The sequence below is a fragment of the Oncorhynchus tshawytscha genome, linkage group LG04 (assembly GCF_018296145.1).
Source record: "Oncorhynchus tshawytscha isolate Ot180627B linkage group LG04, Otsh_v2.0, whole genome shotgun sequence".
NCBI classification, from domain to species: Eukaryota; Metazoa; Chordata; class Actinopteri; order Salmoniformes; family Salmonidae; genus Oncorhynchus; species Oncorhynchus tshawytscha.
Genome location: NC_056432.1, coordinates 18600668 through 18615608, shown reverse-complemented (window position 1 = coordinate 18615608; position 14941 = coordinate 18600668). Strand labels below are relative to the sequence as shown.

At 42.3% G+C, this 14941-nt stretch overlaps 1 protein-coding gene across 4 annotated transcripts in view; it reads left to right on the top strand.

Moving 5' to 3' along the window:
• The window catches only part of LOC112249461 (vacuolar protein sorting-associated protein 13A-like), an 80323-nt gene that overhangs the window by 46559 nt on the left and 18823 nt on the right, over positions 1-14941 (top strand). For all 4 annotated transcript variants that reach the window (XM_042320413.1, XM_042320412.1, XM_042320416.1 and 1 more), the window contains 6 exons: positions 11716-11945; positions 12081-12234; positions 12409-12555; positions 12754-12835; positions 13006-13075; positions 13301-13415. In XM_042320413.1, the coding sequence (XP_042176347.1) occupies positions 11716-11945; positions 12081-12234; positions 12409-12555; positions 12754-12835; positions 13006-13075; positions 13301-13415 (798 nt within the window). The remainder of the gene's footprint in view (positions 1-11715; positions 11946-12080; positions 12235-12408; positions 12556-12753; positions 12836-13005; positions 13076-13300; positions 13416-14941) is intronic.

Here is a 14941-nt window from a genome sequence, read left to right as displayed (position 1 = left end):
AATACCCAAATGGAAAGGAATGAGAAGTCAAACAATACCCAAATGGAAACGACTGAGAAGTCAAACAATACCCAAATGGAAAGGAATGAGAAGTCAAACAATACCCAAATGGAAAGGAATGAGTATCCAAACAATACCCAAATGGAAAGGAATGAGAAGTCAAACAATACCCAAATGGAAAGGAATGAGAAGTCAAACAATACCCAAATGGAAAGGAATGAGAAGTCAAACAATACCCAAATGGAAAGGAATGAGAAGTCAAACAATACCCAAATGGAAAGGAATGAGAAGTCAAACAATACCCAAATGGAAAGGAATGAGAAGTCAAACAATACCCAAATGGAAAGGAATGAGAAGTCAAACAATACCCAAATGGAAACGACTGAGAAGTCAAACAATACCCAAATGGAAAGGAATGAGAAGTCAAACAATACCCAAATGGAAAGGAATGAGAAGTCAAACAATACCCAAATGGAAAGGAATGAGAAGTCAAACAATACCCAAATGGAAACGACTGAGAAGTCAAACAATACCCAAATGGAAAGGAATGAGAAGTCAAAAGAAAACTTTAGAGCTGAGCAAAATAAAATAATTGATGGTTGGCCTAGGCCTATTTCCATATCTACTCCAGCCACTTTAATCATGGGAATTGATGGGAAATGATGTAAATATATCACTAGCCACTTTAAACAATGCTACCTTATATAATGTTACTTACCCTACATTGTTCATCTCATATGCATACGTTGATACTGTACTCTATATCATCGACTGCATCCTTATGTAATACATGTATCACTAGCCACTTTAACTATGCCACTTGGTTTACATACTTATCTCATATGTATATACTGTACTCGATATCATCTACTGTATCTTGCCTATGCTGCTCTGTACCATCACTCATTCATATATCTTTATGTACATATTCTTTATCCCCTTACACTGTGTATAAGACAGTAGTTTTTTTGGAATTGTTAGTTAGATTACTTGCTCGTTATTACTGCATTGTCAGAACTAGAAGCACAAGCATTTCGCCACACTCGCATTAACATCTGCTAACCATGTGTATGTGACAAATAAAATTTGATTTGATTTGATATTATTCGAGCAATGTGCAACCTACCTACAATGCATAGTAGCTTAGGTCTTGCGCTCCGTTCAGACCGACAGCATCACTGCTGAGTAATACATTCTGAAGTCAAACTTTTGTCATTATGTAATCCCAACATTTTTGTCTATTTGTGCAACGAAAGTTAAACTTCACCTTTTGCTACTATTTCTGTCAATCTAGACATACAATTTAATGCGTGGTGTAGGACAATTGTTTTAGGGGAGGGAGCTCTTTAAAAAATATATATGACAACATAATTTCTCAATCAAAATTTGTACTGAATATCATTATGGAATATGCATAAAATGGTTCCTCCAATTGCATCGTCTGCCCACACATATTGTCTCAAAAACAATATATATATATATATATATATATAGATAGATATACATACAGTTGAAGTCGGAGGTTTACATACACTTAGGTTGGAGTCATTAAAACTTGTTTTTCAACCACTCCACAAATCTCTTCTTAACAAAATATAGTTTTGGCAAGTCGGTTAAGACATCTACTTTGTGCATGACAAGTAATTTTTCCAGCAATTGTTTTCAGACAGATTATTTCACTTATAATTCACTGTATCACAATTCCAGTGGGTCAGAAGTTTACATACACTAAGTTGACTGTGCCTTTAAACTGCTTGGAAGATTCCAGAAAATTATGTCTTGGCTTTAGAATCTTCTGATAGGCTAATTGACATAATTTGTGTTAATTGGAGGTGGATGTATTTCAAGGCCTACCTTCAAACTTTGCTTGACATCATGGGAAACTCAAAAGAAGTCAGCCAAGACCTCAGAAAAAAAGTGTAGACCTCCACAAGTCTGGTTCATCCTTGGGAGCAATTTCCAAACACCTGAAGGTACCACGTTCATCTTTACAAACAATAGTACGCAAGTATAAACACCATGGGACCACGCAGCCTTCATACCGCTCAGGAAGGAGACGCATTCTGTTTCCTAGAGATGAATGCACTTTGGTGCGCAAAGTGCAAATCAATCCCAGAACAACAGCAAAAGACCTTGAGAAGAGGCTGGAGGAAACAGGTACAAAAGTATCTATATCCACAGTAAAACGAGTCCTATATCGACTTACCTGAAAGGCTGCTCAGCAAGGAAGAAGCCACTGCTCCAAAACTGCCATAAAAAAGCCAGACTACTGTTTGCAACTGCACATGGGGACAAATATCGTACTTTTTGGAGAAATGTCTTCTGGTCTGATGAAACAAAAACAGAACCGTTTGGCCATAATGACCATTGTTATGTTTGGAGGAAAAAGGGGGGTGCTTGCAAGCAGAAGAACACCATCCCAACCGTGAAGCACAGGGGTGGCAGCAAGTTGTGGGGGTGCTTTGCTGCAGGAGGGACTGGTGCACTTCACAAAATAGATGGCATCGTGAGGGAAGAAAATTATGTGAATATATTGAAGCAACATCAAGACATCAGTCAGGAAGTTAAAGCTTGGTCGCAAATGGGTCTTACAAATGGACAATGACCCCAAGCATACTTCCAAAGTTGTGGCCAAATGGCTTGAGGACAACAAAGTCAAGATATTGGAGTGGCCATCACAAAGCCCTGACCTCAATTCTATAGAAAATTTGTTGGCAGAACTGAAAAGGCGTGCGAGCAAGGAGGCCTACAAACCTAACACAGTTACACAAGCTCTGTCAGGAAGAATGGGCCAGATTTCACCCAACTTATTGTGGGAAGCGTGTAGAAGGCTACCCGAAACGTTTGACCAAAGTTAAACAATTTAAAGGCAATGCTACCAAATACTAATTGAGTGTATGTAAACTTCTGACCCACTGTGAATGTGATGAAAGAAATAAAAGCTGAAATAAATCGCTCTATCTACTATTATGAAGACATTTCACATTCTTAAAATAAAGTGGTGATCCTAACTGACCTAAGACAGGGAATTTCTACTAGGATTAAATGTCAGGAATTGTGAAAAACTGAGTATAAATGTATTTGACTATGGTATATGTAAACTTCCGACTCCAACTGTATATATATACTAACGTTCAAAAGTTTGGGGTCACTTAGAAATGTCCTCGTTTTTTAAAGAGAAGCACATTTTTTGTCCATTAAAATAACATCAAATTGATCAGAAATACAGTGTAGACATTGTTAATGTTGTAAATGACTATTGTAGCTGGAAATGGCAGATCTTTTATGGAATATCTACATAGGCGTACAGAGGCCCATTATCAGCAACCATCAGTCCTGTGTTCCAATGGGACGTTGTGTTAGCTAATCCAAGTTTATTATTTTAAAAGGCTAATTGATCATTAGAAAACCCTTTTGCAATTATGTTAGGACAGCTGAAAACTGTTGTCCTGATTAAAGAAGCAATAAAACTCTAATCAAATCAAAGTTTTTGTCACGTGCGCCGAATACAACAGGTGTAGGTAGACCTTACAGTGAAATGCTTACTTACAGGCTCTAACTAATGGTGCGGAAAAAAATAAAACAACAGTAAAAAGACATTTGAAAAAAAGAGTAGCAAGGCTATATACAGACACCTGTTAGTCAGGCTTATTGAGGTAGTATATACATGTAGGTATCGTTAAAATGACAATGCATATATGATGAACAGAGAGTAGCAGAAGCGTAAAAAGAGGGGTTCTGGCCTTCTTTAGACTAGTTGAGTATCTGGAGCATCAGCATTTGTGTGTTCGATTACAGGCTCAAAATGTCCAGAAACAAATAACCTCCTTCTGAAACTCATCAGTCTATTCTTGTTCTGCGAAATGAAAGCTATTCCATGCGAGAAATTTCCAAGAGACTGAAGATCTCATAAAACTCTGTGTACTACTCCCTTCACAGACCAGCGCACACAGGCTCTAACCAGAATAGAAAAGAGGAGTGGGAGTCCCGGGTGCACAACTGAGCAAGAGGACAAGTACATTAGAGTGACTAGTTTGAGAAACAGACGCCTCACAAGTCCTCAACTTGCAGCTTCATTAAATAGTCCCTGCAAAACAACACTCTCAACGTCAACAGTGAAGAGGCGACTCCTGGATTCTGGAGTTATGCATACCTAATTTCAAAATAGGCCACCATCACTGTCAATTGTGAATGACATTATTCAGTTTTACCGGTGAAATGTCCAAACTGCATGCCAATCATTTTTTCTCAATTAGTTGACATCTTCTTGAATTACTGTTTTGTGAGCGAATTAGTTGTTAATTAATTAATAGTTGTTATTAATTGTTTTGTTTCAATACAAGCATACAGTGCATTTGGAAAGTATTCAGACCCCTTGACTTTTTCCACGTTTTGTTACGTTACAGCCTTATTCTAAAATTGATTAAATTGTTATTTTTTCAATCTACACACAATATCCCATAATGATAAAGAAAAGCTAAATAAATAACTGATATCACATTTACCGAAGTATTCAGACCCTTTACTCAATATTTTGAAGCACCTTTGGCAGTAATCACAGCCTTCGTGGGTATGACGCAACATGCTTGGCATACCTGTTTTTGGGGAGTTTCTCCCATTCTTCTTTGCAGATCCTCTTGAGCTCTGTCATGTCGGATCGGGAGCATCGCTGCACAGCTATTTTCAGGTTTCTCCAGAGATGTTAGATTGGATTCAAGTCCGGGCTCGCGTGGGCCACTCAAGGACATTCAGAGAATTGTCCCGAAGCCACTCCTGCATTGTCTTGGCTGTGTGCTTAGGGTTTTCGTCCTGTTGGAAGGTGATCCTTCGCCCCAGTCTGAGGTCCTGAGCGAACTGGAGCAGGTTATCATCAAAGATCTCTGTACTTTGCGCCATTCATCTTTCCCTCGATTCTGAGTAGTCTCCCAGTCCCTGTCACTGAAAAACATCCCCACAGCATGATGCTGCCACCACCACGCTTCACCATAGTGATGGTGCCAGGTTTCCTCCAGACGTGACGCTTGGCGTTCAGGCCAAAGAGTTCAATATTGTTTCTCATGGTCTGAGAGCCTTTAGGTGCCTTTTGGCAAACACCAAGCGGGCTGTCATGTGCCTTTTACCGAGGAGTGTCTTCCGTCTGGCCACTCTACCATAAAGGCCTGATTGGTGGAGTTCTGCAGAGATGGTTGTCCTTCTGGAAGGTTCTCCCATCTCCACAGAGGAACTCTGGAGCTCTGTCAGAGTGACCATCAGGTTCTCGGGTCACCTCCCTGACCAAGGTCCTTCTCCCTCGATTGCTCAGTTTGGCAAGGCCAGCACTAGGAAGAGTCTTGATGGTTCCACATTTCTTCTATTTTAGAATGATGGAGACCACTGTGTTATTGGGTACCTTCAATGCTGCAGAAATGTTTTGGTACCCATCCCCAGATCTGCGCCTCGGCACAATCCTGTCTCAGAGCTCTGCGGACAATTCCTTCGATTTCATGTCCTTGTTTTAGCTCTGACATGCACTGTCAATTGTGGAACCTTATACAGACAGGTGTGTGCCTTTCCAAATCATGTCCAATCAATTGAATTCACCACAGGTGGACTCCAATCAAGTTGTAGATGATCAATGGAAACAGGATGCACCTGAGCTCAATTTCAAGTATCGTAGCAAAGTGTCTGAATACTTATGTAAAGGTATTTCTATTTAATTTTTTATTTTTAGAAATGTGCAAACCTGTTTTTACTTTGTCATTATGGGGTATTGTGTGTAGATTGATACAAAAATATATACAGTACCAGTCAAAAGTTTGGGCATACCTTCTCATTCCAGGGTTTTTCTTTATTTTGACTATTTCCTAAATTGTAGATTAATAGTGAAGACATCAAAACTATGAAATAACACATATGGAATCATGTAGGGACCAAAAAAGTATTAAACAAATCAAAGTATATTTTATATTTGACATTCTTCAAAGTAGCCACCCTTTGCCTTGATGACAGCTTTGCACACTCTTGGAATTCTCTCAACCTCCTTCATAAGGAATGCTTTTCCAACAGTCTTGAAGGACTTCCCACATAAGCTGAGCACTTGTTAGCTGCGTTTCCTTCACTCTGCGGTCTAACTCATCCCAAACCATCTCAATTGGGTTGAGGTCGGGTGATTGTGGAGGCCAGGTCATCTGATGCAGCACTCCATCACTCTCCTTCTTGGTCAAATAGCCCTTACACAGCCTGGAGGAGTGTTTTGGGTCATTGTCCTGTTGAAAAACAAATGATAGTCCCACTAAGTGCAAACCAGATGGGATGGCGTACCGCTGCAGAATGCTGTGGTAGCCGTGCTGGTTAAGTGTGCCTTTAATACTAAATCAATCATAGACCGTGTCACCAGCAAAGCAGCCACACACCATCACACCTCCTCCTTCATGCTTCACGGTGGGAACCACAAACGCAGAGATCATTCGGTCACCTATTCTGTGTCTTACAGAGACATGGAGGTTGGAACCAAAAATCTCAAATTTGGACTAATCAGACCAATGGACAGATTTCCACCGGCAAGTCTCTTCTTATTGGTGTCCTTTCGTCGTGGTTTCTTTGTAGCAAATCGACCATGAAGGCCTGATTTGACGCTTGCTTGCTAACCCGGTCTGCTAACTGCTAGCTTGCCCTGGTCTACTAGCTGCTAGCTTGTTTAGCTCCGGCCTACTAACTGTTAGCTTGTTAGCCTGCTAACTGTCTGAATCGCCGTGTCCCCAGTCAGCCCAACCACTCACTGGACCCATATGTTCACTTGACTACGCATGCCTCTCTCTAATATCAATATGCCTTGTCCATTACTGTCCTGGTTAGTGATTACTGTCTTATTTCACTGTAGAGCCTCTAGCCCTGCTCAATATGCCTTAACCAACCATGTTGTTCCACCTCCTACATTTACGCTGGTTTAAACATCTCTAGAGACTATATCTCTCTCTTCATTACTCAATGCCTAGGTTTACCTCCAATGTACTCACATCCTACCTTACCTTTGTCTGTACACTATGCCTTAAATCTATGCTATCGTGCCCAGAAACCTGCTCCTTTTACTATTTGTTCTGAACGTGCTAGACGGCCAGGTCGTATAGTCTTTAGCCGTACCCTTATCCTACTTCTCCTCTGGTGATGTGGAGGTTAATCCAGGTCCTGCAGTGCCTAGCTCCACTCCCACCCCCCAGGTACTCTCATTTGTTGACTTCTGTAAACGTAAAAGCCTTGGTTTCATGCATGTTAACATTAGAAGCCTACTCCCTAAGTTTGTTTTACTCACTGCTTTAGCACACTCTGCCAACCCAGATGTCTTAGCCGTGTCTGAATCCTGGCTTCGGAAAATCACCAAAAACCCTGAAATCTCCATTGCTAACTATAACATTTTCCGCCATGATAGAACTTCCAAAGGGGGCGGTGTTGCAATCTACTGCAGAGATAGCCTGCAGAGTTCTGTATTACTATATAAGTCTGTACCCAAACAATTTGAGCTTCTACTTCTAAAAATTCACCTTTCCAGAAACAAGTCTCTCACTGTTGCCTCTTGCTATAGACCTCCCTCTGCCCCCAGCTGTGTCCTCGATACTATATGTGAACTGATTGCCCCCCATCTATCTTCTGAGCTTGTGCTACTAGGTGACCTAAACTGGGACATGCTTAACACCCCGGCCATCCTACAAACTAAGCTTGATGCCCTCAATCTCACACAAATTATCAATGTACCTACCAGGTACATCCCCAAATCAGTAAACACTGATCATAGATGTCATCTTAACTAATTCGCCCTCCAAATACACCTCTGCTGTTTTCAATCACGATCTCAGCGATCACTCATTGCCTGCATCCGTAATGGGTCTGCGACCAAACGACCACCCCTCATCACTGTCAAACGCTCCCTGAAACACTTCTGCAGGCCTTTCTAATCGACCTGGCCGGGGTATCCTGGAATGACATTGACCTCATCCCGTCAGTAGATGATGCCTGGCTATTCTTTAAAAGTGCCTTCCTCACCATCTTAAATAAGCATGCCCCTCTCAAAAAATGTTGAACTAGGAATAGATATAGTCCTTGGTTCACGCCAGACCTGTCTGCCCTTTACCAGCACAAAAACATCCTGTGGTGTTCTGCATTAGCATCGAAGGGAAGTTAGGAACAAATATACACAGGCAGTTAGAAAAGCTAAGGCAAGCTTTTTCAAACAGAAATTTGCATCCTGTAGTACTAACTCAAAAAAGTTCTGGGACACTGTAAAGTCCATGGAGAATAAGAGCACCTCCTCCCAGCTGCCCACTGCTCTGAGGCTAGGAAACATTGTCACCACCGATAAATCCACTATAATTGAGAATTTCAAAAAGCATTTCTCTACGGCTGGCCATGCTTTCCACATGGCTACCCCTACCCCGGTCAACTGCCCGGCACCCTCCACAGCAACGCGCCAAAGCCCCCACCATTTCTCCTTTACCCAAATCCAGATAGCCGATGTTCTGAAAGAGCTGCAAAATCTGGACCCCTACAAATCAGCCGGGCTAGACAATCTGGACCCTCTCTTTCTAAAATGATCTGCCAAAATTGTTGCAACCCCTATTACTAGCCTGTTCAACCTCTCTTTCGTATCGTCTGAGATTCCCAAAGATTGGAAAGCTGCCGCGGTCATCCCCCTCTTCAAAGGGGATGACACTCTAGACCCAAACTGCTACAGACCTATATCTATCCTACTCTGTCTTTCTAAGGTCTTTGAAAGCCAAGTTAACAAACATACTGACTAATTCGAATCCCACCATACCTTCTCCGCTATGCAATCTGATTTCAGAGCTGGTCATGGGTGCACCTCAGCCACGTTCAAGGTTCTAAACGACATCATAACCGCCATCGATAAGAGACATTACTGTGCAGCCGTATTCATCGACCTGGCCAAGGCTTTCGACTCTGTCAATCACAACATTCTTATTGGCAGACTCGACAGCCTTGGTTTCTCAAATGATTGCCTCGCCTGGTTTACCAACTACTTCTCTGATAGAGTTCAGTGTGTCAAATTGGAGGGCCTGTTGTCCGGACCTCTGACAGTCTCTATGGGTGTGCCACAGGGTTCAATTCTCGGGCCGACTCTCTTTTCTGTATGCATCAATGCTGTTGCTCTTGTTGCTGGTGATCCTCTGATCCACCTCTACTCAGACGACACCATTCTGTATACTTCTGGCCCCTCCTTGGACACTGTGTTAACTAACCTCCAGACGAGCTTCAATGCCATACAACTCTCCTTCCGTGGCCTCCAACTGTTCTTAAACGCAAGTAAAACTAAATGCATGCTTTTCAATCGATCGCTGCCCACACCTGCTTGCCCGTCCAGCATCACTACTCTGGACAGCTCTGACTTAGAATACGTGGACAACTACAAATACCTGGGTGTCTGGTTAGACTGTAAACTCTCCTTCCAGACTCACATTAAGAATCTCCAATCCAAAATGAAATCTAGAATCGGCTTCCTATATCGCAACAAAGCATCCTTCACTCATGCTGCCAAACATACCCTCGTAAAACTGACCATCCTACTGATACTCGACTTCGGTGATGTCATCTATAAAATAGCCTCCAACACTCTACTCAACAAACTGGATGCAGTCTATCACAGTGCCATCTGTTTTGTCACCAAAGCACCATACACTACCTACCATTGCGACCTGTACGCTCTCGTTGGATAGCCCTCGCTTCATACTCGTCGCCAAACCCACTGGCTACAGGTTATCTACAAGTCCCTGCTAGGTAAAGCCCCACCTTATCTCAGCTCACTGGTCACCATAGCAGCACCCACTCGTAGCACGCGCTCCAGCAGGTATATCTCACTGGTCACCCCCAAAGCCAATTCCTCCTTTGGTTGTCTTTCCTTCCAGTTCTCTGCTGCCCATGACTGGAACGAATTGCAAAAATCTCTGAAGCTGGAGACTCACATCTCCCTCACTAGCTTTAAGCACCAGCTGTCAGAGCAGTTTACAGATCACTGCACCTGTACTTAGCCTATCTGTTAACAGCCCATCTATCTATCCTACCTCATCCCCATACTGGTATTTATTGATTTATTTTGCTCCTTTGCACCCCAGTATCTCTACCTGCACATTCATCTTCTGCTGATCTACCATTCCAGTGTTTAATTGCTATATTGTAATTACTTTGCCACCATGGCCTATTTATTTCCTTAACTTACCTCATTTGCACTCACTGTATATAGACTTTTTGTTTTCTTTTGTTCTACTGTATTATTGACTGTATGTTTTGTTTATTCCATGTGTAACTCTGTGTCGTTGTATGTGTCAAATTGCTACGCTTTATCTTGGTCAGGTCGCAGTTGTAAATGAGAACTTGTTCTCAACTAGCCTACCTGGTTAAATAAAGGTGAAATAAAATAAATAAAACATTTCACGCAGTCTCCTCTGAACAGTTGATGGACTTGGTCTTTTACCAAATAGGGCCATCTTCTGTATACCACCCCTACCTTGTCACAACACAACTGATTGGCTCAAACACATTAAGAAGGAAAGAAATTCCACAAATATACCTTTAACAAGGCACACCTGTTAATTGAAATGCATTCCATTTTAGAACAAGGCTGTAACATAACAAAATGTGGAAAAAGTCCAGGCGTCTGAATTCACTCCGAATAGACTGTATATCCGGCCTAGTGGCTTGCTGTGTTGAGGATTTTTTAAACTATTCAGCTTCAGATAAATTACTAAGGAGGTGTTTTTGGTGTATTATAAAATACTAATGAATCATTGTGATCTTGTGAGATATTGATTCAGCTTTGATCTAACTATACTAAACAAGCACCATTGTGATAAGTGATAATCTTCTATTTGTAATAATAATAATAATAATAATAAATGATAAGTAGGATTATTAGGTGTTCTTTTTACATCGGATTTGGCCCATTCAGCACCCCTAAATATGTTGTCATGAATACCGATTCCTCTCGTCCCTCCCGTAACATGCGAGCTTCCACTAGCGGTCTATTCAGATTTTTTCTGTTTGTTTCTTAATTATACCATTTTTTTAAATACAAAAATGTCTGGCCTCTAGAGGGGCGATAACATTGTCTATCGGGCGATTTTATATGTACAGAATCACGATTGAACAAAAGTTGATTGCCCAACCCTAACCACCATTCACCATTTGCGCTAGCGGTGTTGATATGTTACATTCTCACACGGTTTGATTGATAATATGGTTCATTCTTATTTATACCAGTGTTTCATATTCGTGTGATACACATTTTGTATTGAGTACATCAGACCAATATGACACACAGGCGTGAGGCTCAACCATAGTATCTCCTCAGACTAATATGTAGGCTATACGTATACATATTACATATCACACTAAAAATGAACTGATATGAAACAGACTAGGATCTCCTGCTTAGTGTTTAACAGAGCTGCTTAATAAGGTGTAGTAATCACACAACTTTAATCGGATCATTATTCAGGCTCCGATCCTAAAAAGGCTTAGTAAAGGATTTAGGTAAGTCCACCAGAAACTTTGAAAGTGTTACTGCATTTTTATCCTCTTTATACTGGTCTGATGACTTGAGAGAAGAAACATGATGATAACCAGTTTAAAATTCTACAAGACAGACAAAATACGTACAGTAGTATAAGCATAGTGTAAAAAGTTGTTGAGGCTTTCTTTGCATCTGATGTGCACTTGATCCGTGTGTAGGACCTGCGGTTGGACGTGAATGAGGAGGGTAAGCTGTACCTCATCTCATTCTACGAGGGCCTCCAGCGGGTGGCGCTGTTCACCGAGGACAGGCGGATCTACAAGCTGCTGTGTGAGAGTGAGAAGGCCGAGCTGGCTGAACAGGAGATCATCCTCTCCCTGCAAGACGTGGGTGTCTCCCTGGTCAACAACAGCAACCACCAGGAGGTGTCCTTCATTGGCATTACCGGGTATACACACACTCACATAGTATATACACTCACTCACTATGGTATGATAGTACTACAGTTGATTGTACTGTGAGTGGAAAGGTGGTTCCAGTTTCAGAACAGCAGCATGTTCAGTGTGCTTTCCTGTGTGTGTAGTTCAGACGTGGTGTGGGAGTTCAAGCCAAAGAAGAAGTCTCGCTGGAAACCCCTGAGTTTTAAATATGCAGCGCTGCTGGAGACCCACTTCAGAGAGTACACCGAGAGTGGATCAGTGGACAACGCCATCTTAGACCTGGAGAGCAACTTCCAGGTCAGACAGCAACTGGATATGCCACTGTACAGTATCCATGTGTCTGATACCATGTACCATCCACTTGATATCCTGCCCCTTGAAAATGATACAATTTGTAAAGGTAGATGTGGTTCTCAATTTGTGCACAGCTCAAGTATAACCTGTGTGTGTGTGGGCTAACTCCATTATCAGGTGTCTCTGACGCCAAATAGGCAAGACATGAGGATGATGAAGCCATGTGATGCTCCAATCAGGAGGAACTTCCTTCCGGGGGTGAAGGTGGAGTACAGCGTATCGGCCCGCCAGAGTGCCTACCGTGTCCAGATCAACCGCATACAGGTGGGTTCCAGAGAGTTGGAAAGTGCGCACTCTATCCAACTGTATGGTGGGTCCCCACCCGACCTGACTATCATACCATAGATTTTTATATTGACCATTTAGTAATTTGGCCAACAATTCAGTTAAATTAAATGCCATTCCTTTCATGCTGACCTTTTTTTTTTGGTTCCATTGTTTGAGTCCTTTATTTTTCTACAGATCCAAAATCAGCTGCCTGGAGCAATCTTTCCCTATGTCTTCTACCCAATAAAACTACCAAAGTCTGTCACCATGGACTCAGGTCAGTACCAAACTCTGTCCAAGTCCTTTGGTTGTGTGCAGTCACACTTACCTGGGCCTAAGTGGGTCTCTAAAGGGGGCCATTGCGAACGCAACCATACACATTTGTAGAGTGGAGTACTCTGGATAAACACATATCTATGGGTGTTTCTGCTCCACACTGTCCTTTAGAGCCCAAACCTCTGACCGACATCAGCATTGTTACCAGGGCAGCCGGACACTCAGATATCTCCCGCATCAAGTGAGTCCATCACTATAGTTCATTTTCTCCCACCTATCTTCCATCTCTCTCTCTCTCCTTCTGTTCCATCTCTTTTCTGTTCCATCTCTCTCTCTGTGTCTTCTCTATCTTCTGTTCTTTCTCTTCTGTTCTCTCTGTGTCTTCTCTCTCTCTGTTCCCTTACCTTCCTTTCTGACTACTTTCTCATTGCCTGTCTCTATATCTTCCACCCCCTGACTTCATCAGGTATTTCATGGTGCTGATCCAGGAGATGGACTTGAAGTTGGACCTGGGTTTCCTCTACGCCATCTTGGATCTGTTCACCCCGGAGAATGCCAGCGTGATGACATCAGAGCAGATGGTAAGACCTGACCTTCCCCTCAGTTGACCTCCACACATTACCCCCACTACATACTCGAGGACTGGAGTTTGGAACCAATGATCTAGCATGTGCAAAGAGCCTACAGATCAGGGGTCGGCAACCGAAGGCATGCGTGCCAGCCTTGGCATGCGAGGGTATTTGCCTTGGCACGCTAAGGCTTGGCAAGCCACCCACCCAAAAAAAGACTAATTTTAAAAATGTATATATATTTTTTTCTTATTATTTTTCTATTTTATTCTTGGTGTGCTAAGCCTTGCCTTGACGTTTATTATCTCACTTATTTTGGTCAGTAATTTTTTATATAAACTGGAGAAAATGATTGAAATTGCATGCACTGGTTTGCATTGATATTCACTGCAATGTTGTAGTTCCCAAGATATGTCAATCCTGATTAGCCAGTGGGCTTTCATGATTTTGCAGGAGTTTCATATTATTAGTTCAGTGCAAGAGGACCTGCCTCTCCTGACAAATTCAAAACCAAGACCGCACTGAAGATGAGAGCTAGCTTGTTATTTAAAGAAGTTCAGGGCGCAAAATGACATCAGCAAAGAAAAGTTCGGCAGATGTCCACCCATTTATTCCCTCTTGGACAAAGGAATATGGAAGGGCCGGGCTCTTTGAGCTCTCTGTTGTAAAACTGTTGTTTGTCGGACATCAAGTGTACGCCATCATTTTGAAACGAGATGGGAGAAAAACTTGAAGGATGAGGCGGAAAAGGCTGAAGGAATCAAAAGGGCTGTGTGATAAGCAAGCAGTTATGTTTACAAATCTACATGCAGTCAATAATCAAGCTACAGAGGGGAGCTACAAAGTTGCGCTGTACATTGCTAAACATGGAAAAACATTTACTAATGGGGAATATATCAAGGAGGCTTTCCTCAGTAGTTTGCAGGCTTTATTAGATGGATTGCCTAACAAAGACACAATAATCTCAAAGATAAAAGCCATGCCTGTGTCTGCCAGAACTGTTGAAAGGCACGTTACCGAGATGGTTGAAAATGTAAAGGAGCAGCAAGCTGTAAAGTTGAAAGATGCACCTGTGTGGCTCTTGATGAGAGTGTGGATGTAAATGGCATTTCATGTCTGGCAGTTGTTGCAAGATACTGTGACTCAGAGCCGGTACGTGTGGAGCTGCTTTGTCTATAGGATACTGTGACTCAGAGCCGGTACGTGTGGAGCTGCTTTGTCTATAGGATACTGTGACTCAGAGCCGGTACGTGTGGAGCTGCTTTGTCTATAGGATACTGTGACTCAGAGCCAAATGGTATAGGATACGTGTGGAGCTGCTTTGTCTATAGGATACTGTGACTCAGAACCGGTACGTGTGGAACTGCTTTGTCTATAGGATACTGTGACTCAGAGCCGGTACGTGTGGAGCTGCTTTGTCTATAGGATACTGTGACTCAGAGCCGGTACGTGAGGAGCTGCTTTGTCTATAGGATACTGTGACTCAGAATAGGTACGTGAGGAGCTGCTTTGTCTATAGGATACTGTGACTCAGACTA